At 38.9% G+C, this 25291-nt stretch overlaps 1 protein-coding gene across 1 annotated transcript in view; it reads right to left on the reverse strand.

Annotated features, from left to right (window-relative positions):
• The window catches only part of gbe1b (glucan (1,4-alpha-), branching enzyme 1b), a 93956-nt gene that overhangs the window by 53964 nt on the left and 14701 nt on the right, over positions 1-25291 (reverse strand). Inside the window, exons 3-10 of the mRNA XM_040037872.1 lie at positions 21520-21635; positions 19170-19295; positions 18080-18215; positions 15086-15176; positions 12793-13002; positions 4068-4183; positions 2053-2180; positions 1660-1758 (exon numbers count right to left, since the gene is read on the reverse strand). Coding sequence (XP_039893806.1) covers positions 1660-1758; positions 2053-2180; positions 4068-4183; positions 12793-13002; positions 15086-15176; positions 18080-18215; positions 19170-19295; positions 21520-21635 — 1022 coding nt within the window. The remainder of the gene's footprint in view (positions 1-1659; positions 1759-2052; positions 2181-4067; positions 4184-12792; positions 13003-15085; positions 15177-18079; positions 18216-19169; positions 19296-21519; positions 21636-25291) is intronic.

Consider the following 25291-nt stretch of genomic DNA (forward strand, 5'->3'; position numbering starts at 1 on the left):
AGTTCAAACACTAAATATATATTTTAAACTATCATACTAATGAAAATAATTAGGGAATAGTTCAGATATGCTGTGTGAAAGAAAAATCGAAAAAAAAATAAATCAGCAAATACTTGACTGCGAGTAGGCGAGGTTCGACTGTATATCGGTCAACACTGATGGTGCCTTATGAGAGATGTGCAAAGTAACCGTGCCTTGTTCACTTAATTGCTATACCATCACCAATGCTTGTTTTCCAACTATCTGCTCTCAACAAGCCATGGTCCTTTTCTTTCCCCTTCCCCTGAGGCTCTGGTGTCCATGACATCCAAAAATAATTTAAAATTTTAAGTCATCAGAGCTAGTGTGGCGTTCCACTGTGTCTCAGTCAATCATACATTAGGACAGTAACCAGAGAAGGCATTCTTTGTGGGTCTTGTTAATGTGTTTTTTTTTCTTTTGGTATAATTTTAATCATTATATACGTGGATGTAGGGACAAACTGCGTTTGCTGACAACTGTTTTCAGAAGTGTTCTTAAGCCCACGCAGTAATTTCCACAACAGGATCATGTTTTAATGCAGTGCTGCCTGAGGCCTTGAAGATCACAGTCATTCATTATTGGTTGTCAGCCTTATCCCTCGAGTACAGAGATTCATGTTTACTCTCTTAATCTTTTAATGATATTGTGTACCATAAATGACGAAATCCAGAAATTCTTTCTTTTTTGTTCTTAAATTAAACTATTTTGCCTACACAGTTTTTCACTGAATAGTAAACCCTTCTTCACGCTTTTTTTTTTTTAAACTGAGAAACCCTGGCTCTGTGGGATGTTCTTCTTACACCCAATCATGTTAATGACCTGTTCCTAATTAACCTAATTAGTCGTGAGAAGCTCCAACAGGTGTGTATATGTATGTGTGTACTTTTGAGCACACAACCTTTACAGTCTTACAAGCAACTTTCTGAATTATACAGCTATTTCTGCTATTAAATTTAAAATGAATACACAGTAGAAGGCTTTTAAAAAAAATAAATGTTTGTAATTTCAACATTTGAAATGCTGCCTTGAATGCTGAGTTTAAACATTTGCACTGGATGCTGTTCACATTTTTTCTATATCACAAGTTTTTTGGGGGGAATTTTTTTTGTCATTTTAGGTGCATCAACTCTCCTTGTCTATAATACATAAAAGCGCAACAGTGCACAAAATCAACCATTTTTTAAGGCTTTATTGGATAGGGACAGCGAAGATAGACAGGAAAGCAGGGAGAGAAAGAGCAAGACATGCAGGAAAGGGCCAGCTGCTCTCCGGCCATACGGCATGTAGTCGCCTGCTCATCCACTGAGCTCAACTGGCACCATATCAACTGTTTCTCAAAGCTGCAAATGTTTCCCAATATGTCCAGCTTTGTCTTCTCTCTATGATTTGTAGGTTTTCTAACTTTATATCAGCCCGTTGCCTGTTAAAGTGGCCAGGGAGGAAATATACAGAAGGGGGACACAAAAAGATAGATTTAAAGGAACCACATGTGCTTGCTCTAAGGGGGTCATCTGATTGTCAGGACTTTTCTCTATTGTAGGGTCTTTCCTTACACTTTAAACCACCCCAAGGTGACTGTTGTTGTAATTTGGTGCTATATAAATAAAAATACATTCAATCAATTTAGAATCACCTTACCTGAATCCACTTGTCAGGGACAGCCATTGCCAGTCGGTAATCAAAACCAAGTCCTCCCTCCTCCACTTTTCTGCAGAGAGCTGGCATCCCTGACACATCCTATAGGAAAGTCTTATTATTTAATATCACATTTCTGCTTTGCGGGCACAGATTTCAACAAAGATTTTATCAATACCTACAATTCACATGTTAAGGGGTGAAATTCCTACACCACAGGCAAAAAAAGGGAAAGAGCGACACCCCATTTCCTTTTGCATTACCTTTTAATTACAGCAATGAATACGTAAGTAAGCTATGTCTAACTAATAAGTTCTTTTAATTAATAACAGCTCTGGGCAGTGTCATTGCAAAGTTAGTGGATGCAAAGATGTGTGTGTGGCAGTGGGTTTTTACCTCTGCAACAGTGATGCAGTCAGGATAAAGGGTATGAAGAATGTGATTGGCAAGCATCAGGTAAACCAAAGAATCTTCATCTACCTGTAGGCCAAAGTATTCACTGTAGTCCCCTGTGAAACCTGTGCCTGTAAACACCCACACAGTGAACACTCATCATGTTTTCGCCCAAACTACAGATTTTTTTTTTTTAACTGATGCTACCGCTTTGCTTTTTCTTCTTGACATATTTCTAAAATGTCCTAAAATTGTGAAATAAATGTAATCTTAATGAAGGCCGAAGGCTCCTTTGGATAAGAAACTAATAAAAATGTCTCTAGAGACTAAAGAGCAGCACTTACCAGAACTTGTAGGGTACGTGCAGAGATTTAAACTCTGGAGCAATTATTATTAAGATTAAATACAGATGAATATTCTTGATCTCACTTTATCTCACTTTTTGGCATGTTTAAAAATGTGTTTTGTTGGCATAATGAGAACTAAAGTTTTATTTTTAAAAGGTGGACAGTATTAATCACTGAATATTATTCAAGTGCATCCAAGACAGTGTACATTCAAAATTCTTCCAAATTAAAAGTAGTCAAACTGTACTAATTTTGAGTTGCAGAAACTGAAAATGATACTTAAAATTATTTGTTGGTTCTGGTTTTCATGAGCATGCTAGCAGAGCAGTTCTAACACCAAAAATACATTCTGACCCCTGAATTTTGGCAAAAATGAAGGTAAGCGCTAATTTTCAGACTCAGCTCAAAATATTAATCTAATTTTGCTATAATTAGGCTTGTTTGAACTGGATTTGTATCAAGTATGACACAGTTGTCAAAGTTCAGATATTATCATCTCTCCATTTGACCTTTTGCCCTCTACTCTGATCTTGGATTTGACATTTCTAGCAGCAGGAAAACTGTATTGTTGCCAAGTAATGTTACATGTTTTTTTTTTTTAAGTATATTAAAATATCCCACAAGTAACAATTAGAAATCTTTGAAAATAAATTGTTGTAAGCACTGCGACTAAGAAATGACACCAGAGAAAGGCACATAACCCCTGAACGTCCTCCATCTTTATATATCTACATGTCATAAAATTGTGGATAAGTGATGGAATTGAGGTTTTTCCATGAAACAACATCTCATCTAGACCTGCTCTGTCAGGCAATTTTCTAAAGACATTCAGTTGTTAAACATATATTTTTGCATATTTATTTCCTTTTTTTTTTTTTAACCTTTAGTTACTGTCATTGCTACTTTGTTGCTAATACTACCATTATAACTGTTGCTGTTGCATCAAATGTTATAACATAGGAAATTCCCAAATATAGAATAAAGATTTTCTTATCTTATAACCCTGCTATATATTGTTACATAAAGAAATGTTACATGTTATCACATGAAGCAATGACATACAGATGAGAAGACATAAAACTACACATTTTATAAATTGTAGCTAATCAGATGTTTTAATTGGCCTATTTGCACTCAGCACATTAAAATCCACTATGCAGACAACTTCTGAAAATCGTTCACCAATGTTGTCTAACATTTGCTAAGCAAAATGTATTGTTTACCTCCATGACAACATTTCTAATGGTCCTATCCCAACTTTTGACGGCATACAGGTTACGTTTTACACCAAGTATATTTTAATTTCGTTTATTTAAAATATTAATTCAGACAACAGTCTTTTTGTTTTACCAGACCAAATTTCTCTAAATATAATTTGGTAAAAAAAATAATAAATAAATTAAAAAAAAAAATTGTTTTGATGACGTTTTTGACCTTTCTATTAACCTTTCACCTTTATATTAAGCCTTTACATTAACACTTTGATAAAAAAAAAAAGTTCCCTCATGATGGATAGGGTAAGTTAGACCTCTCAACAAAACTCAAATTAATCTTTAACACTCGGGAGTGTGTGGTGTACACTCCACTGCGAGTTATAAACAAGAGCAGGATGACAGGCTTTACTCACACCACACAGCTCTGAAATATAAGGTGCACACAAACCAGTCTTACCGATGCCATGGTGATGGTACAGCATGGAAGTAACACCATCAAATCTGAAGCCGTCAAAGTGGTACTCCTCCATCCACCAGCGCAGGTTTGACAGCAGGAACCGCAACACTTCCCAGCTAGAAAAACACACACACACACGCACACACAAGCACACACATTCAAGGTCAGGCAAAGCAAAAGCTGTGAATTATTCACACATCTCACTGTGCACTTTAGGCACCAGAGATTAATTTTCACCCCTACAGGACATTCACATATTGATAACCAAACTTATATTATGTCGGAGATGGAGCGCAAATGAGAGTGAACGGTGTTTTCATTAAGTACAGTGACTAAATTGAGGAGAAAACCAATTCAAATAACCAGTTGTCAAACTACAAATCAGTGGCTTACAGTGTATGGTTAAGTTTTCTGATTTCCATCACATGCTTTCACTTGATCACTGGGCAAGCGTTTTATATTACCAAGCCCATCTCTGTGTATTTGAAGTGATAGGATTTCACGCTACACTTGGGTAAACAAACACTGCGCAAGGAATGGAGTTTCCTCTCTTGAGGATGAGATAAATCCTACACTTCTACTCGCTTTGGCCTCATCTTCATTGTTTTACAATTGTCCTACAAACAAGAGGTCAAAGACTGTACAAAAAAAAAAAAAGAAACCAATAAACTATTTGAATTTGAAAGCGTTAACTGTGGTTGTAGTGTAGCCCACGGTGTGCTACAAAGCATGCAAATGCTCACTGTGTCTGTTGACTGGACTGTGTCGGTGGAGGACAGAGGAGGTGGATTCCATAAATGGCCCCAGTCTCCCCGTTCCTGACTGGGCGAGTCATCCGATTTCTAACAGCCTCTCAAGGCAAAGTACACTACACACCTCAACTCTTTCCATTGAGAGGTGTGTTGCCATGGAAACATCAGTAAAAACTCAATATTTGGTTGTCTATATGCAGTGTGTGTAATGAGGACCAAATGAAACACTGCATACATGGATACCAAACTGGGAGGCAGCAGCAAAGCACCAGGGATGAGACACGAATGACATTCATTACACTGATTAAATGCTGCCTCTGCTTAGGCCACGCCCAGACCTTCTCCATACTCCAACAACGGTTTCTAATAGTTTGTGACTACTATGTGTTTATAAATATAAATCTAATGAAGGTTTCTGTTTTTGCGATAAATTTGTATCCACGGACTGTCTTTGTAGTACGTAAAATATGATTCTACTTCCTGAGCTACACTTCAGAATATACAGCATGTAAAGGGTTTGTTAACAGAAATAATTCAACTATATGTATTCATGGTGCCAGTCGACTGGCAGCTGTATAGGCCCACCATGAAAGACGCTCCTGTCTGACAAATGTTTCACCTCATCAAAAGTATTTTTGCTCTGTTATAGGGGGAATTTCACTGTCTAGTTAAATAGAGTGAACCACATAAGCTCCTAGTAAGGCTGATTTCCTTCATCAATTAAAATGTTAATGTATTATTGAATGACAGTATCCTGAATTACAAAGGTCAGACACAGAGTTTTCCCCCCCTGTCTCAATACCACACCAAGGGCCCTTCAATTCTTTTTATTTTTTGCAATTTCATCATGTCAAAAAATTGGTGAAGCAGCGAGAAGACCCAGATTCATGCTTCAACAACACTTCAATAACATCTTAAACTGAAAAATTTCACACAAACACTAGACAGCTCGTGTCCTTAATAATGCTTTATCTTTAAAATGTATTATAGATTTATCTAACACTAAAGCCTGAGGATTACACCTCTGTGGCAAAAAACCCCACAAAATCCCAGTTTCTTTTGGCCAAGAAAGCCATGACACAAAATACATTTAAATGCATTCCCTTCTGTGCTCCATTCCTCAGGGATGACCAACACCAGCACTGTTTGACAGGTGTGAAGCTGCATGTTACATCGGTACTTCCTCCATCCCTAGAGAAAGAGCACAAGAGAGCCTGGTATGATCCGATATAGCAGGCTGGCTGGGTGGTCACGCAGACCCTGTGATAAATAGATTAGGTCCTCCACTCCACTGCGCAGAGCCAACAAAGGCTCAGACACAATGTATCCTCACGGGATGGAGATAATAGCCAGTGAGAGCCAGAGGCCCAAGATGAAACCATACTGCCACATTAGGACCCACAATGCCATTTATCATCAAGTCCAATTACGGTGAGAAAGTTAGATCTCTGTACCAATGCAATGCACCACTTATCTATGCAGTTCAATGAAGTTATCACTTGGTCTGTGGTGTTAATACAAAAGCAAATTGCATATTACACTGTCCTCATAGTAAAGCTCTGCCATGACAGTGAAACCTGGTTAGGGAGCACTAATAGAGTAAAAGCCTAATATTGCTGCTTGTAGGGTAAGACAAAGTAATCTGTCATGGGTGTTTCTGTTTTACCTTCAAGTGCACACTGCCAGAATAAAATAAAATAAAATAACAAAACAAATCATGTTTAGTTGCTCCTCATCAGAGCTTATTTGCCCCTCATGCTGGCCATAGCTGTGCCCGGTATTACAGTGTGTATTTACACTCAGTTTCCAGCCAAAAGAAGCCATAAGTGGCCGTGTTTCTAGATTTTGCATTAGGTGACATGTCAACTTGTCACGATGGCATGGAGAGAGATTTAAGTCCCTGTTTTACCAACATCACAGGTAAGCTGCAGATAAGACCAAATAAATTTTAGAAGCTGACAGTTCATTCCACGAGAAGTGTGATGCCCAAACTGTGTCACCAGACAACCCGATGTATGGGGTGCATTTGTTAGACCAAAAAGGACAAATGAGGTGGCTCGTTTAACGCATTTCAAAACCTTTTATAGTCTAACAGGGGACAGAGACACTGACAGGAGTGTCATCATCAATGAAACCACATTCTGGGCTTAAACTTGATTTATTTATCAATCACATTTCTTTCAAATTCAGATTTGCATGCATTAACTAAAGGCAATTTTGGGAGACTATGACTTACTTGGACACCTTTTTTTTTTTTTTTTTTTTTTTTTAAACTTTTGAGGCTACTACAGTGTGTGCTTGAAATGTTCTCTAACAGTTTGATTTTTTTTATTTTCAGTTTAACCGCTCTCCAGTAAAACAGTGATTTCAGTAAGCCAAATCACACATGCCTTGATGCACACAGGTGCTGTGTTGGACTTGTGCAGAAATTACATCTTTATACTGTGTAGCAGAACATTGTAAGCAGCCATTCCACGAGTCTGATAGTACTGGCTGCCTTGCTGGGTAAATTCTCATCTAGAGGTCTGACAGACTGTCCCTGTATTGCTTTGCTTTGTGTTAGATATCTGCCATTTGTCTGGCATTCTTTATGCAGCCTGGCAGCTATCTGCTCTTGCTTGGCATCTTAGGAAGAATATTCTGCTGCCTGCGAGACTGTTTGTATGTTTAGCAACCTGTAATTAGTATCACTTTGTACTTGCCATCTTTCAGGAATCAGTGGCTGTCTGTAAGGCCCGTTCTAATTCTTCAGAGTTTTCTCCAATGGACCATATTTCAGGAGTTGCAGGACATTTAGAAGTGATTTTCATAAGGAAGCCGTTAAAGTAATTTAAATAACCACAGTAACAAAAAAAAAAAAAGAAAAAAAAAAGATAATAATTACTAGTCTTCAAACTTTGTTACCTAGTTAGCTAGATATCCTGCATTACAGTTGGTAACATAAGATAGTGCTCCTGCTAGTTTTTAAATTACTCCCTGTTCTGGCCATGTTGACGTCAATTTGTGCAGCAAACATCCGTTTCTATGACAAAATTGCCCATCCTTCATGTGTATTGTCATCATTGGTAAAAAAATAGGAGCTTTGAATCTTGAATCTTTCAGAGTTAGGTCTCGGACTTCGACCCAGAAATCATACAGCAGTTTTCAGTGGAATAGTACGTACTGTTCAAGCATAAAGGTGGTACGTCACTTTAGGAGCATGACCAAAGGCAATCAGTGCCTTTCTGGAGATCCAGTTTTTAAAGTCACAAAGTACACAAACTCCTTCCTCCATTCCATCCATCCATCCATCCATCCATCGTATAACCTGGACACACTAATACATCAAAACCAGGACCTTCTCACTGTGAGGCACCAGTACAAACCACTGCACTACTGTGCTACCCCAGGTACAACACTCAATTTAAAAATTCACAAACTATAGATATTTTCCTCCTATTTGTCTAGTTTTCAATGGTTAAGGGGCATGAAGGTAAAGTGTTTGTATCTTATCCTATCCAGTGACTCCATGAAGCACCTACTGGTAGCAATACAGGGAGTTCCAAGAAGCCAACTTGCACACCTACTGCTAAGCTGAACTCATTAGCCGAAGCTCACTAGAGGGGAAAAACTACTTTTCCCATTGCTGTGTGACCTGATGGGATAGGGGAAATAACTCATGGGTGTTAAATACTGAAATGAATGCATTTGGATTGAGTGACTGAGTTTTCAAGTGTGGGTTTAGTGATTGATCAGACAGTACCAAAACCCCAGCTACAGCACAAAGTTGGTCCAAGTATGTAAAAACATGAATGCTCCTAAGGGAAATAGAGTTTTTGTTGTTTCTTCTGTGATGGTTTCTGCTCCATTTCTTTCAAATAAAAGCATGCCAGTTACCAGCAGGGTGATTCCTTGCTCCCCTAGATGTCTTTCCTTGGGTGTAGTTTTCTTATTCTAGAACTTCAAAATTTAAAGGGCATTTAGCTGGTAACAGCTGGAAACAGATTTTGTAATGTCATCTCATGCTTGAGAGAAAATTGCATCATTTGTTGTGTATCTAGTTTTATTGGACACACAGTGGAGGGTTACATGGATTCAGGTCTAATTATATAACTTGATCAGTGTCTTAGCATTATATTATACATCAAACAAACAAAAGAATGATATATGCATACATACACACACATGCACGCGTAGAATAATACTGTCAAAGTGAAAATAGTTAGTCTTCCCTTTCAACATGAACATCAACATAGAGAAAAGCTAAAAAGCATTTTCAAAAGCCTAGCCCCAAGCCCATTTTTCATATCTTAAGAATTCACACAAAAATTGATGAAAAATTGATGCAAATGATCCTGAGAGAGGTTGGGGATATAGAATGGACCCACAGCAAGCTCTTCAGAACTCTCACTACTGATCTGCAAAAAGGCTTGGCTTCTTTGGCTGCCAACCCCCCTACAAGCACTCTACTTACCCGGTCACTGTGTCAAGGTGACTTTGACGTATTTAAAAAGGTTCATGAAGGAAACAGACACCGATGAATGATGTGGATGTCCCCAAATTAGTTTCTGTTCGACACATACCCATGCGTTTGGTGCAGCACACCTAGTACATTCACATACACCCCATCTTGACAACTTATTGACCTATTATGCTACATTCCAGCTCCAAATTTGTATTCTATTAGAGCCGCTAATATAAAAACCCATATTTATCTTATTCTCTTTAAATTGGGGAGCCTCTTATTTTGTTAACTGAAACAAACCATTTTAGCTCTTGTCACGTTCAGGCCACCACCTTACCTTCTTTAACCTCCTAATACCCGAACTCTTTCATGGCATGCTTGAAATCTTTGCTATATGGGCTGATTGGGACCTGATGAATGTAAAAACATTTTTTTTACTGATTTTTGTTTTGGAGAAAAATGAGATCCACATTCAAGGACATTCATTTTAAAATTTCGATAGAACAGTGGCAGTATAATGTCCTCGTAAGTGGATATCAGGCACTTGTAGAGCAAAAATTTTGTATTTTGGTCTAGACAACCCAAAATGTGATGTCCATATATGTGGATGCCAGGTCCTAGGAGGTTAAGCTAACTGTCTTCTGATTGGCTAGCCCCCCCAAAAAGCTAATGTGGGAAGCCAGTGGATGAGACCGCTGTGCTCTCATGCATGGCTGCGCATGTTTAATATGAGTGTCCACCAAGTAATTACATGAAAGAAAAGCCATAAAAAACTTTATTATGGGGCCATGAAGTGTAAGCATTCCCTGTAGGTTTTTAAGAAAATCTGAGACATCAAAGGAAATTTTCAAGCAAAAGTTGGCTGTTTTTGCCTAAAGTCGAAATAAAATGAAAGACAATTCTAAGAAGTAGACTACTGAAAGTTAAGAACGTTTTCCTTTAAAACAAATTAATAAACACAGCCAATGTCAGAATGCTGATTATACAGCATAGACCTGAAAATATGGCAGGTGGATGGATGACATTACAGCATGAATGCTTAAATATTTTTTGTACATTTATTATTTACTTGGTTCAATTTAGCAATTATTTAAAAATGGCTTAACAACCACCAGCATATGCATGTGTCCTTATAGTTTCAATGCAGCTCACTTCTTGCATAGCCAAGTTTGTATTCAGCAACAGCAAACCCACTTCTAGCATTCCTAGAGCCTGGAACCAATGTTTGCAAAACCAGACATTCTTAATACTGAATGCAGACACATTTGACTCAGAGGCAACTCAAGTTAACAAATTGGATAGCAGGCATCTATCTAAACAGCATTCTCTCTGGACTGTGTTGAATGTTTTATGAGGAAAAGCTGAAGTGGAACACATACAACAAAAAAGGTGTTCTTTGATAAAGATGCACAAGTGGAAGCAAAGCAAAAAAGGCAGCAACAAGGAAAATGTGCGTTTGCTCTGATAGCTTGTATCAGTCAGCTTCTGTCAACCTAATAAGAACATCATGGTCAGAATGTGATGGCTGATAGCAAGGCTGCTTGATTAAAAACAGACTGTGTATCCCACAAGGTTCACGGGTAGCCTCTGAGGTTCATTTCCTTCCAAAGAAAGTAACAGAAAGCTTGACACAAACGACGTGTCCAAACATCTTGCGAGAGGCAAAGAAGACAAATGAACTGGCTATGACATTGCAGAGCTCCTTTGGGCTTTTACAAATGACTCCTCATATGCCTCCCAGTTGTGGCATATGTCTGCACCATGTCTAATGAGTGCTTCTGATACGAGGAGGGTTCAATAACTAATGAAAGAAGAACCTTGTTCTCTTATTATAGCCCCCCTGCCTGACACTAAGCATTGTATAATGTATTGGAAAGTGGTGCACACTGACACACACTTATTAAAAGCGAGTTCAAAAAGGCATTTGATAGACTCAACAGTGCCTGTTCCTCTTTAATGTGTGCTGGGATCATTTTCAGGGTACAGAGGCAAGAGAGACACCCAATTAACAGGGTGAACAACAACACCAGTCGATAGTTTTGGTGTACATTGAGCACCAGCAGAGACAGAAAAAATAACCTGCCTATTTATGGCCTTTCATCTGTTTTCTAACACTTTTGTAATTAGTTGAAACTACGAACATCACCAAATCTCTGTTACACTGTGACGATCGTAGCTGAACAAATGTACAAAAAGGTAAAAAAAAAAAAAGAAAGAAAAGAAAATCAAGGCAAAAGGAGGAAACTTGAGTTTTCAGTTAACCACTCATTCACTACACTTCACCTATATATCAGTGCCTTACTTCACGGCCGTTTGGTTGAGCGATGTAATCTGCCATTTTTGAGAGCATGTCTTGGTTTTGACCTTCAACAAATCTTTCTGTACAAGGCAGTCTGAGAAACTGTAACAAGTGATATGGCAGGTTCCCATTTATTCTCATTCATCAATCTTTACACGTGTTTACATTTATATGTAGCTGATGCAGACAAAGTGTCTTTTCATCATAAGTTCAATGTCTTACAGTATGTAACATTCAAATCTCCACAGCAGGTACAGCATAATGGAGGAGTAGAAATAGCAGGGATGTGTTTGCTTTCAAATCACGCTAAAAGGTCTTGAAAAATATATAATACCTAAACGGGACGATGTTAATCACAGTAAATTTAAACGGTATAAAGAACAAAAGTAAATTGGTTCTGTGGTTTTGGTTTATGGTTTTTAATCTTACACAGCATGTCCATTTTTACTACTACTTTATATGAGTAAGTAATCACATTGTCATTTAGTTATATTGTGGAAACTCTTCAACACTTTCCCCCCCCCACCAATTGAAAATGACACTGTATCAAAGTGACTGAATAAACGTGACTTAACTATTACCTCTCAGTTTCAGACATTCACCAGCAAGTCTGTTAGGTACGCTTATTCAACTGTGTTTTAACACAAATGTCTAATTAGCCAATTACATGGCAGCAAGTCAGTGCATTTAGGGAGGGTCAGACAACCTGCTGAAGTTCAAACTGAGTATCAGGGGAGATTTGAGGGACTTTGACCGCAGCATGGCTGTCTGTGCCAGACAGCTTAGTATTTCAGAAACTGCTGATCTGCTGGGATTTTCCCACATAACCATCACTAGGGTTTACAGATAGTAATCTGAAATGATAAAAATTTTCCAGTGAGTTGTAGTTCTCTGGGGAAAAATGTGGTGTTAATGCAATAGGTTATAGGATAAGGGCTAGGAGAAAAGTCTGCAGGAGAACATTTCTGAATGCACAACACATCAAACGTTGGAGCAAATGCATTACAGCAGCAGAAGAGCACACCGGATACTGCTCCTGTCAGCTAAGAACAGTAAACTGATGCTACAATTCACACTGGCTCAACCAAGACTGGTCAATAGAAGACCAGAAAAAAGTTGTCTAATGAAACTTTATTTAATTGCTGAAACATTCAGATGACATGGTCAGAATTTGTCAAAAACCTGGATACTTATTAAAAAGTTATAAAAACTATACAACTATACAAGTACCTGGAGTAGTTAAAGAGACAGCTGTCCCACAAGCTGTGCACCCCTCTGGGTGGAGAATGGAAGAAACATGAGTCGGATCCATCAAACCGATTTAAGCCATCTTCCGTGTTCTTGGACGCGTGGCTGTGAACGACATCCAGGAGCACCAAAATCCCCATTGAATGAGCCACATCAATCAGCTGCTTCAGCTCATCTGGGGTCCCATAGCGGCTACAAATGAACACACACATTCAGATTCACATTAGGTTACTACACAAGCTTAACCCTGAAGTTTAGGTTTATTCAAAATTGCCACTCAAAGAAAATCATCCAAGTTACAACTGGAATATGTCAGACTAACCCTTCCCCCCCCCTATAATTGGACCATTTTGAGCACATAACTAACAGCATGCACATATGCAAACACAACCTTAAAAAAAATTCAAGGGCCTAAATTACATATATTTTCCGAGTTGTTTCAATTTCCCTAACAATAAACCTGTCAAGCAGATCTTAACTCCCACTCAATGGTTTTATTCTTTCTAAAATTGCTGTCACATTGACAAAAGGCCCATTTAAGACTAAGTGCAAACCAACACTGAATTTATATTTTCATTAAAATGTTTGCAATTCAAATAATCACAACAGCATTGAGCAGTATATTATTGTACAAGCATAGCCGCTTTGTCTAAAGTGAACTTTTGTCATTTGATAGATGTTTTTATATTAACCTTTTCTACAGGACATCTACAGTAAAGTCAGTGGAATTCTCAGGACGCTGAAAAACACAACTGTATGTGTACGCATCCATAACCCACACCTTATATTATCCAATCTCTAACATCCCATCCTCCCAACAATCATCATATCAGCTTCCTTTAAAAAAATAAATAAAAATAGGACACATAGTGACAGGATTATCCTGCTTTTCGGTATTCAACCACTGAGGTTTTAAATGACACTAAGCGATCAATCAAGGGTGAAATTACAATATATATAACTATGCCCTACTCTGAGCAAGGAAGGAGGATCTCTGAAAGAAGATAAAGACTCAGACTAGTCCACCTTTATCTACGACTCTTCCCACTCTGTGGATTAACAGAAAATGTATTTACAGAGAGATTATTGCTGGTGTCAGACTTCCTAACCTTGATTTGAGGTGACTGAGTTGAGGAGAAAGTTGCTCACTCAGTTTGTTTTTGTGACACTCATTCAACCCTCAAAATAAAACATCAACAACTTTAAAACGTTTTGCAGCCGCTTTAAAGATAAAATACATTCAGGTGGTAAAGTGTGATACTGGATACCTTAAAGCTGAAATCTTTTAGAGTCTGTCTTTCAGATATTTTACTGGTTCACAATTTTACTCCCAGTAGGATTACACTTCCTCTTTCTTTTCAATTGACAAATATATTAGAAGAAGGACTTGTTATATATATTTGTCTATTCTTTTAATGCAGTAGTATTGCAATACTTTCTTTGAAGATATAATTAATTTTGGGGTCAACTTGAAAGAGAGACAGTGTAATGTAAAATGTGAAAAATTAGACCAGATTTTAAATAATATTTGGATGCAGACTACTGTATGATGTGATGTTTAGAATCCCCAAGACATTTTGTGAAAGTTTGACTCTATTTGACCCTGAAGAAGTGGTCAGAGGTCCAAAGTATTGTGAAATTTCAAACCCCAACATATCATTCCCTATAACATGACACTACATCTACAGCTTTTATCAGAATTCCAGGCCAGCCGAGAGATATAATCTCTCCAGCGTGTCCTGGGACTTCCTCCCGTTGGGACATCCCCAGAACACCTCAACCAGGAGGCACGAAGGAACATCCTTGTCAGATTCCAGAACCAACTCAACTGGCTCCTTTTGATGTGGAGGAGCAGCAGCGGCTCTACTGGGAGCCCCTCCTGGATGTCCGAATCCCTTCCCCCATCTCTAAGGGAGAGGCCAGCCACCCTTCGGAGGAAACACATTTCCGCCGCTTGTATATGCGATCTCGTTCTTTCGGTCACTACCAAAAGCCCGTGACCCGAGGGTAGGGATGTAGATCGACCAGTAAATTGAGAGCACTTTTACACTCAGCTCCTTCTTCACAACGACCGACTGGTACAGCGTCCGCATCACTGCAGCCGCAGCAGCAGTCCGACTGTCGATCTCCGGCTCCCTATCTCCGGCTATCGTGTTTATAGACAGAATGATGACACGCAAGCACACGCTACCAAAAACATAACCTCCTTGGCAGAGACAAGTACCTTGTACAAAATACAATATATATATAAAACTAGTGAAATGATGGCATTTACCTGGAAGCAGCAAAGAAACTTGTAATCTGATATCCAAAGCTTGCATAGTAGGCATGCTCCATGATGGCCATCAGTTGAATACAGTTGTAACCTGGACCAAGAGAGGAGACACTGCAATTATCATATTACAAATTTCATCCCCATTTCATGCCTTAAATGCATATTTTACCAGATTAAATAGCTAACCTTATCTAGCTGTTGTGAAACTATTAAAATATTCATCAAAAAAAAACATGTGTTTGGTGTGTATGGCAGTGGGATACACTGTGCTTATTTGTTCCTAAGTGTATTTGGATAGCTTAATTTCCCTGCAGTAACTAGAGGGGTTATTAATCTTGCAAATCTTCATCTTCTTTTCTAATGATTAATTTTAATAAACCCCTGCTGTTCAGCTTGTATTTCAAACATCATTTAAAAATGCAGATAATTTTTATGATGTGTGGGTTGGTTGGCCACACAGAATAAGACACGCTTAGAAAAATTCTCTGAAAAGCCTCTCTTTTGGTGTTTTGGCCACTATTTGGTACAGAAACAATCTGGAAATCTTTAAGAGTTGATACTATTTGACCTGTGTCAGTCACACTGTATGTATGAGCTCCAGGCATTTCCTTTTTGACACAAGCTCCAGTATCCTAAAGACAAGCTGTGGCAACAGGGAAACACTAGCTATCAGAGTCAGGAGGTCATATACCACAAAACGACCTACAAAAACTGCCTCTATGAATAAGAGAACAACAGGCTTTTAAACTGCCACTGAGGACTCTAGAGGGAGGCCCTGCGGTTTTCACTGTTGTATTGAACAGATTTATTTATATATATCTCTTTTCAGGCTAGAGAGAAAGGAAAAAAAAAACAAACTTTGCCTTCTGAAGGATTGTGACAAAGCGCTGGGGTGAGAGGAAGTTTCTTTTTTTTTATATATATATATATATACTCTCTTTCAGTCAAGAAAATGAAATGGCAGGTAAAGTCAACCGTCACTAGAGACGGTGGAGTTTAGCCTCTTGGAGAATCCTTATTGTATGAACCCCTCAGTTGCTGCAGCAGTTACTCTGCCAGTTTCCTTATCCGCCAAACAAGATGACACAACCAAGAAAACGGACTGATCACATTTCTCTTGGTCTGCTGTGTCAGTCGTGTCTGTACTTTTAATGATGTCAGTGCATCGTGGCGTTCCTGAATGCAAAATAACACCAACGCTCATAGGGGTAGAGAAGCAAAATGGGTACTTCTTTCATAAGGTTGAAGCAACGTTTGAACGCTACTCTTAGTTGAGATAACTTGAAAATTAACTACTTAAAAATGAGTGAAAAATATACATTTGCATGATGTTTTAGGTCACATACATAAGATCATAAGCAAAATATAGGTTTGCTCAGTGACTGCGTTTAATTTTTTCTTTGTTGTCTTAGACCGAGTTCAAGTAGTTGCAGTGACCAACTTTCAATTGTAAGGCGATAGCACAAGTCAATTGGTGAAAGGCAACCTGTCTCCAGACACTTGCAATCTGACTGCAATCACTCTCAGACAGACTGACAACAGTTTGTAAATAATTGTTGTTTAATTTATAAAAGCAGAAATTGACAGCACGTTGCAATCAATCTGAGTCAGTCTGCACCAGTGAGTGCAGATGCATATCATTGCAATAACGACATGACAGGTTGTCAACATTGTCAATATTTCTTTGTAAAATCAAGGTTGCCAAGTGCCTGTGTCATTTTGCAGTTACATCCCCGTCCTGCAAAAACCACGTTACCATCTGAAGAGAAATGTTTCAATTTTGGGCTCAAATCTGTGAGATTTTAGATGGACTAACTATGAGTAATAATAATAATAATAATAATAATGGATTGGATTTATATAGCGCTTTTCAAGGCACCCAAAGCGCTTTACAGTAGCTAATATAAAATTCTTTTCCATATAAATTTTTGTATATGTAGACAGAAACACATTTACAACAGACCACAGAAGATCAATTTTTGCTGATTTATCACAGTTAATCACGGTATTTGCACAGATAGGTGGCACCACTGACAGAGACTGACTCGGTCTTATTGCCGTTTTACTCCCACCTCGATGCACCAAAGTTGCTTTGCAGACAGTGACTGACTGAATGTTTAAATATCTGGTCCCTGACTTCGAAGAAACCATCTCAAAGGCAATGAAAATGCAAGTTAATTATACACGGTGGGAATAATTTTGGACATACTGCGGTCTCCAACCACTATAGTCTCACGTGTGAATGTACCCCATTGGAATTATTTTTCCAGTTCAAGTAAATTACTTATTAGGTAAACCTGTGAGTTTTACATTGAATTAATCAGAAGCCCGAGGAATGAAACACACACACTTACACATACACTGTTAAAGAAAATCTGTCAGGGAAAAAATGCTTAGGGGCAGAGGCAGGCAGATAGCGTTTCTTTAGTATTGACTTTGTGAGTCATGAGTATGAAAAAAAAACAACAAGTTGTCATACTTAGAGCCACAACTGCTGTGCAGTTTGGCTTGTGCTGTGGAGCCCCTTTTACAGAACACGATCCACTGGTCAGTGATCCCTTTAGGTCATACCAGTAAACAGGATGTTGACTTGCTGATGTGGTATTATCTAGACAGTGTGACAGGTCTGCCACAGAAAATACTGTTTCTGGTGGAACAGAGGTACTCACAGTTGTACGACATGTCTGCTATGTTATGGACTAGTGGTGACAGTTACTAAATAAATAGATATTAAAAAACCCTCAAATGTTTTGTTTCACCCACGCTGTCGGCTCAGAATTCACATGTATGCAGGTATGTGACCTCTATACATTACTTTCTGTTCTTGGCTGGAGAACATACGAAATATTTTCAAGTTGAAAAGCTCTTACTGGCTGTTAGAAGAATGGGATCACAGCATGATGGCTGCTGTAGACGTCTTACAGACTTAAAGAGCTGAAGGATCCGGCAAAGAATAATCTTGTAGAGCTAGGGTTTTTCCATCTCACATCTTACCCAAGTCTTTTATGCGAGGCAGCACATTGGTTGTGAAGTTGTTGTATGAGGCGATCTTCCCCTCTGGAGAGCCAATTCCCACATGAGACTCGTATATTCTCAGGCTCGTGGGCTTCCTGGGTCGAGGGTGGATATGCTGAAGAGGTAACCAAAACGTCATGCACAAAATCATAACCGAGTCTGGGGCTTTTTTCCCCCCTTCTAGAAACTACATCTGTTGAGCGCTTATGATCCATAAAGACAAAGCGTGGGTTTTTGCACAAATATCTCATCGCCGAGACGGATAGCTGCACACACGTAAAACAATAAAAATATTTATGATTCATGCTATCAGTGTTACACAACAGGAGAAGCATTTCTTTTTATACATAGTGCCCATTTCCTGATGGCTACCCACCAAGCCTTGTGAACACAGCATTTCAAGTACATGATTGAACTACTTGTAAATAAAACAAATATACTGCCAGGAAGAGGGCCCCTCTAATTAAAATGGTGCCAAATAACAAGTGATAAAGAAGGCAAGGTGGCCTTTAATAGCCTCTTAGTGTTTTGCTTGTTCACTCTTGGGCTAAGGACATCAAGTAGCATTGAGACACATTCAGCCTCACTCAAATCAGCAGCATCGAGCACCCACATTAAGAATGGCCACAACAGCTTTGCATGAGAGGCAAAGCTGATTTACAATGACTGTTCCTCATTTCGAGAAGAAATGGTGAACGTAGAGGGTAGCACCACATAAACTGTGGTTTTAGTAACACAATATTCAATGATTAACATAGTCTCAAAGCTTTTTTTAAAAAATAATCATAATAATTAAGGGGATGAGCCGTTTTAAAAAATGATAGACATTTAATTTTCATTTCCTGGCACTTACTATTTGTTACACTTAGTACTGCAACAAGACACTGATCATCTCTGTACATGAAATAAAAGCAGCTCCAGCTCCAAAGCTGGTAGTAACTAATACAACATGGAAATGAAAAACACTGAATGTGCAGGTGGTTTTCATGCATCTATTTTTTTTTTTTTTTTTTTTTTTTTTTTTTTTTTTTAGACAAAAGTCATTTTTAAAGGACATTTTGTAACTTACAATGTAAGGCTGAGGGGGATCCCAGTGAACCCAGTCGTAGATGATGGCTTTCTCCTCCCTGGTCACATATTTTGCCCAAGGCGAGATCCGGTAAAGGCGCTGTCCCTCCTTTGTGTGAACCACCACCTGGGAAAATAAGACAAACGAGTTTTACGTTACAGCAAGGGCACCTAAACAATGACAGGGCATTGAAGAAAAGAAAAAAATTTGGTGGGCATGACAGTCACTTTGCATAAGCGACATGGACATCTAATAAGCAGACAGATAACAGACACCACGATGCATGCTGAGGTGTCTACATTCTGGATTAAAAACCTACAGAAGGGGATGAAGGATATCTGTATGTAATCTAAAGTGAAATGGAAAAGACAAAGCTACAGAAGTCGGGGGGAAAAAAAGTAGAAAGGATCAGCAAAGCACAGTCAGAGGCCTCAAAAGGTCTTCTTTGTTTGCTGCATGATGCAGCCCCTGGATGTATTTGATATTAAAGTCAGTATTTATTTACATCTGTTAGCCATGAAATGCTTACATCATAAAACTGTGCTGTTGCTCCCCATCCATTATAAAGAAAGATGGTGCAAACTGTTGATGAAAACTGCCTCTTTTCCAGAAAGCCAGTTCCTACTCTCCAATGCCAAATTCACAGCTTTAAAAGTGTTATGCATGGCTCTCTGGGAGCACTGCAGACATGGCACGATGTAGGGGACAGAAAGCCACAGTACAGTATTGACTAGAAAACTTGTTGCAGTAAATTTGGATTCAGTGGTGATTTATGCCGTTGTATTTTGAGGGGTGCAGCTCTTTAATTGGTTTTAACAAAGCCACAGACCCATGTTGAGAGGGGATTTCGAGCCAGGGAGCAATTTAGAAAAATAGGAAATCTAAATCATTATCCTTTGCCTCTCATCTATTATGTCTGCAATTCGGGATTGGAAGGGGGTAAAATAAATATAGTTTGGAAATCTGACAAGTTACTTTGCCTCCATCAGTCAAATAAGAAAGGAGAAAGCCAGCGTGAGAGTTGGAAAAACCCACCAAGAAATCGATCCTGTAGTGTTTCCCACAGTATGTGTTCACCCTGTTTTGTCCCCTGCAGAAACAGGCATTATAACCCAACTAATTCTGGCTACTGTTGTGAAGTAATGACTGTTCCAATGCCACCTGCCTGTGAGCTGTTGGCCAGACTCCCCTCTGGGGTTTTTTCATTATGGCCAGGCCACCTGGGGTTAGCTGCCTGGCTCCCCTTATGACATGCTTCACAGTTTATAGGATTAGGAAAAGATAGTTGGATAAATGGACTGGCATAAAGCCTGACAGAGCAGTGGTCCTTCACACAAATTGGCCAGAATTAGGCACATTAAAGAAAAATCAGATGGCTGGTAAGGCTGAGGGGTGCATAAACAGGAAAAACAACTAAGAACTGGGCAATATACAAGTTAGGTGTGGACAGAAAAGCATTTTTGATCGGTTAGATAACGCTTCTGTTCGTTCTCTACGGTCTTGCATAGTTGCATCATAAATGGCCCATGGTAAATACTGTACCCACATAAGGACACTGCTTGTTTATGGAGACAAATTGGGCACTGAACAAAGGGGATGGAAGGGCAAGCTGCTCTACATGAGAGTGATTGGAGCTAGGCTTGTGCTTCCACGAGGGAGTGCTGTGGAACTAATTCTAAAGTGGGGCTCACAGCAAGACAGCTATTCATAGGCAGCGGGGGTGCACAACGAAAGGCCAGGTGCCAGCGTTTCCATCTGCTTCTTATCGTCCTTAGACTGACCTCCGCTGACAATGGGAGCCGGGCAGCCTGTCCAGGGCGCAGGAGTTTGCCAACGATGACCCGGTCCCAAGGAGAGTGCCGCGGCGATGCCATCCACTCCATGCCTGGCATCTCATTTCTGGGTTATTTCTCATCCACGCTGTTTGTTTGGGAGACAATGCATAATGGGAGGGTGCATTTTTGCATTTAACCCTGATGAATTATTTACTAGAGCTTAAAACCAATCATGTACACCCACTGTGGACTGTGTTTTGCGCCGAACAAACGGGGCACAATGTCCTGAGGGATACCCGCAACAGATGGGAGCAGAAATAAAAGCCATCAGTTGGGCTCCTCAGGTGTGTCTACTCTCCACTGTGCAGATTGTGTACATACAGTAATCTCCCTTCTGCACTGTGAGTATGACATGTTGTTGATGGCGACACGCCAGGTTTTCACTTGGTTCATAAGACACCACACATGACAGGGAATCTCCCACGAACATTATAGTGACAAGTCCCTGTGCCACTGAGGCAAGATGACACCTACTGAGGGTGTGAAAATAAGCATGAAGATGTTTTGTTCTCTACCTTGAGTTTAGAGTTATGATCCACAGCTGGAGAGTTGTCATGCTTGGGTGGAAGAATCAGTTCCCACTTGCCAAATTCTTTCTTCGTGTAGCGGTGGGAGAATTTGTCCCAGCCATCTATAGGAGAAACAGACAGCATTTACACACATCACTCTAATTGGTTTGCAATGTGGACACAAACATGAATTCTAATAAGCTGCAGCTGGATTAAAGAAAGTTGCATACAGTGGAAAGAAAATGTATATCTGTCCTTTGTTTTTTGGATCTCTTTGGCTTCTTTTGCCATGAACTGGTCACAGACCTGTAGGAGTAGCTGGATTTTCTTCACATTAAATTATCTGATTCCTGGATTTTTAAATGAACAAGTTTGAAAAACATGTCACAATTTTGTATGTGTCATTTGTCCCAGTGTAAAGAATTCGTTTTCAGTCTCAAATTGTTTATTTGTATAACATTAGAAGTCTTAGGAAGCTAAAAAATGCATCATATTAGAGGTTAGCTTTTTTGGGAAAAAGACATTTTTTTAAATGATTGGGGAAAAGTAAAAACAAGGCAAAAAGACAGTACTGTGCAAAAGTCTTGAACAACCTTTCACAGACACACACACAGTGAGCCAGCCTTTCTTGGAATCGTTTTCTTGTCATTTTCATTCTTCAGTCCTAAAACGTTGATGGGTATTTAGTTTTTTTTAACTTAACATTTAACTATGAATCATTCAGGCTTTTTTTTTTTTAAAGCACCAAACTCAACTAAAGGATGAACAAGCATTGTGTCTGCAGACAACTTAGCAAAGAGCCAAATTTAAATATATCTTTAGACACTTTGATACTAGCTGCCTGTCTTGAAAAGACATCAGTTGTTGTGATTTCTTTAGGTGAATCTTTGAAAAACTCCAAAGACACCACAGTTTGACGTGCATAAAACAGAATTTTCGCACCAACATGGTGATTTCCAAAGAGCTGTTAGCTGTAAACTTGGCATCTCTCTGGGTGGTTGCCGTGTGTCACGTTAAAAAATATGAGCAAACAAGATGCACTTCATTTCTTGCACTCCATTTGTCTTGACAATACTTTTTAAAGATATAAAGCATTTCAGGATTAACTTAAAAGAAAGGCAGACGTGAAATATAAGAGGAGATCAGAGGTTAAATGGAACATGTTTGGATGCAAACTATAATGCGAATCCCCATACAACAGTATAATTTCCTAAGTGTTACCAATACCAACAAAGGCAGCAGAATGTAGAGCATAGTTTTAAAGATAAAAGGCATTTTATGAAAGTTTGACCTTATTTGAGCCTGAAGAAGAGGTTAGAGGTCCAAAGTAATGTGACATTAAGAATTCCAACATGTCATAGTTTCACATATAGCATTATTATCACTTTTACCTCAAGATCATTCTATTGACCTTGAGGACAGGTCAAACGTCAAATGTGACACATTTTTAATCTGTATACGGTACTTTGCATTGGTTGATAATGCATACCATTATTTGTAAGACTCATAGTTTCTAATTATAAGGTTATAAGCTTTATTCAACCAATAAATCGTTCAAAAATTTTCAGGCTCTCCTGTTTACAGACAGAAAAAAATGACACCCACACATGCATATACTACCAAAAACAAGAAAAGCAGAGGGCAACACAAGAAGTGGCAGGCCTAAAATCCTATCTATGACTGGTGAGCAATATCTGAAAGTCATGTCCTTTCAAAATAGGATAAAACACAGCAAAGACCTGACAAAAGACCAGAGAGATGCAACTGGCCTTTCAACTGATCCATCATCACAAATAGTCTCAGTGGAAGAGTGGCTGTCAAGAAGCCATTCTTAGGGAAACCCAGAGAAGAGGCTGAAGTGGGACAAATTACACAAGAACTGGACTTGACTGGAAATGTGAAATTTTTGGTTCAAATTGTGGTCAATGAACAATGACACCACACACAGGCAACACGAAAGTGGAGCCGAACAGAGACACCAACAGACGTGAGATGGCCTCAACTACTGAAGCAGTGTGGGATCCTCTTGATAGAGAACAGAACAAAAGGAAGCCAACATCCAAAGAAGGAGCTGGTGTAGTGAGTTCCTGAAGACTCCTTAAAGAAATGACAAGAAAGCTTGCCTAAGAAAGCTCAGCCTGTGCTGAAGAATAAAAGTGGTCAAACCAAATATTGATTTTCAAGCTTGTTAGAATTGTACGACCTCTGGTTTTGCATTACATGCTAAATTTCCATGTATATTTGCATAATATTTCAATAATCTGCTGTACCCATTTCCCCTTTTCCTTAAAAATATGAAGAAATGAGGGGTGGCTCTCTTTGGCATGGTATTGCAATTTGAGTACTGGACACTTCAGTAGCCAAATAGTTAACATACTGTACACCCATATCAAATTATTTTCGCTGCATGTTATACCGCTATCTCGCTTCCATCTTGCTTGTGGTCTTTTTAAAATTATTATTGTTATTATCGCTTTTGTGAAAACAGCATCTTATAGCAGACTTTTTAATCTACAGAAGAAAAAGAGACTGAAAATCCATGTGTCCTATGTCTGTGCTTTATTTAACCACTAGGAGGAGGCACAATGAGAAATTTTAGTCAGACCACAGGGTGTTTCATTAATTTTAATAGTAAATATAACAATTAGCAGTTTCAGTCTTCCTTATTACTGCAGTGTGTTGCCACTTTGCCTTGTGCTAACAACAGCTTGTAGTTGTAGTCATCACTGTGGCTTTTGTTCAATTTCAATATCCCCCCCTGTGGTCCAAACACCACTTTATTTCTCTGACTTGTACAATCTGTCTTTGCACAATTTATCCCCCCCACTCCCACCCCGCCCTCCAAACCCTCTTACATAATTCCTCGTTGTGCTTTCTTTTTTCCTCCTCCCTCCCTTTTTTGGTTTGTTTTTTTTCCCCCAGCACTGTTCTCCAGTATCTTGTGACTTTTGCAACACCAAGAAAAAGCAGCAGGCTCAGTCATCTAAAAGAAAAACTGATAAAACACCACTTTACTGCTCACTGAATTTTATCTCTGAGACAACAACAAAAAGGCATATTCATAATGTGCTGATTCCACACTCACAACTGCCACTGACTGAGGAACACATTAGGACACAAAACATTTATTGTAAAGTGACCACCTCGGCATGTCATTTTAGGATGTTTTATTCTGTAAACCCACATCTTCTTGTTATTCATGAGCAATAACAGTTGCAGGATAGAGAACAAATCAAAAGAGATGCTCGAGAAGTGACCGGATAGTGCAGCAACACTTTCCACAGGGAGGCCAAGTCATATTTTTTTAACAATTTATTTATCTCGCTTTTCTTAAACTCCTCTGAAAAAAAACAAACAAACAAACAAAAAAAAAAAAAAAAAAAAACCTACTGCATTATGCACCCAACCTGCACCATATTCATGACTAGGGCTACTGGGGTGTTTCCACATTTACTATGAAACTGAAATCAAATAATATAACTGAGCCGTGTCAAAATGTAATCTCTCACAGAATTGAATGTTGGAATTGGGCTGCTGCCCAAGGTCCTGGGAAGATAATTAAAGAAGGAAACTGAACAGAGGAACTATGGAAAGAGGGGGTGGCAGAGACAGAACTAAGTAGTAGAGCAGGGCGATATGACCAAAAATATTTATCGCGATATACATTTGAAAATTTGTGATAACGATATAACTGACGATATAATTGACACTAGACAAAATACTTTACAACTCCACAATTATATTAGTTAAAAAAAAACCCCAAAACATCAATGTATTT

This window comes from Simochromis diagramma, unplaced genomic scaffold (assembly GCF_900408965.1).
Source record: "Simochromis diagramma unplaced genomic scaffold, fSimDia1.1 OVJJ01000463.1, whole genome shotgun sequence".
Classification (NCBI taxonomy): Eukaryota; Metazoa; Chordata; class Actinopteri; order Cichliformes; family Cichlidae; genus Simochromis; species Simochromis diagramma.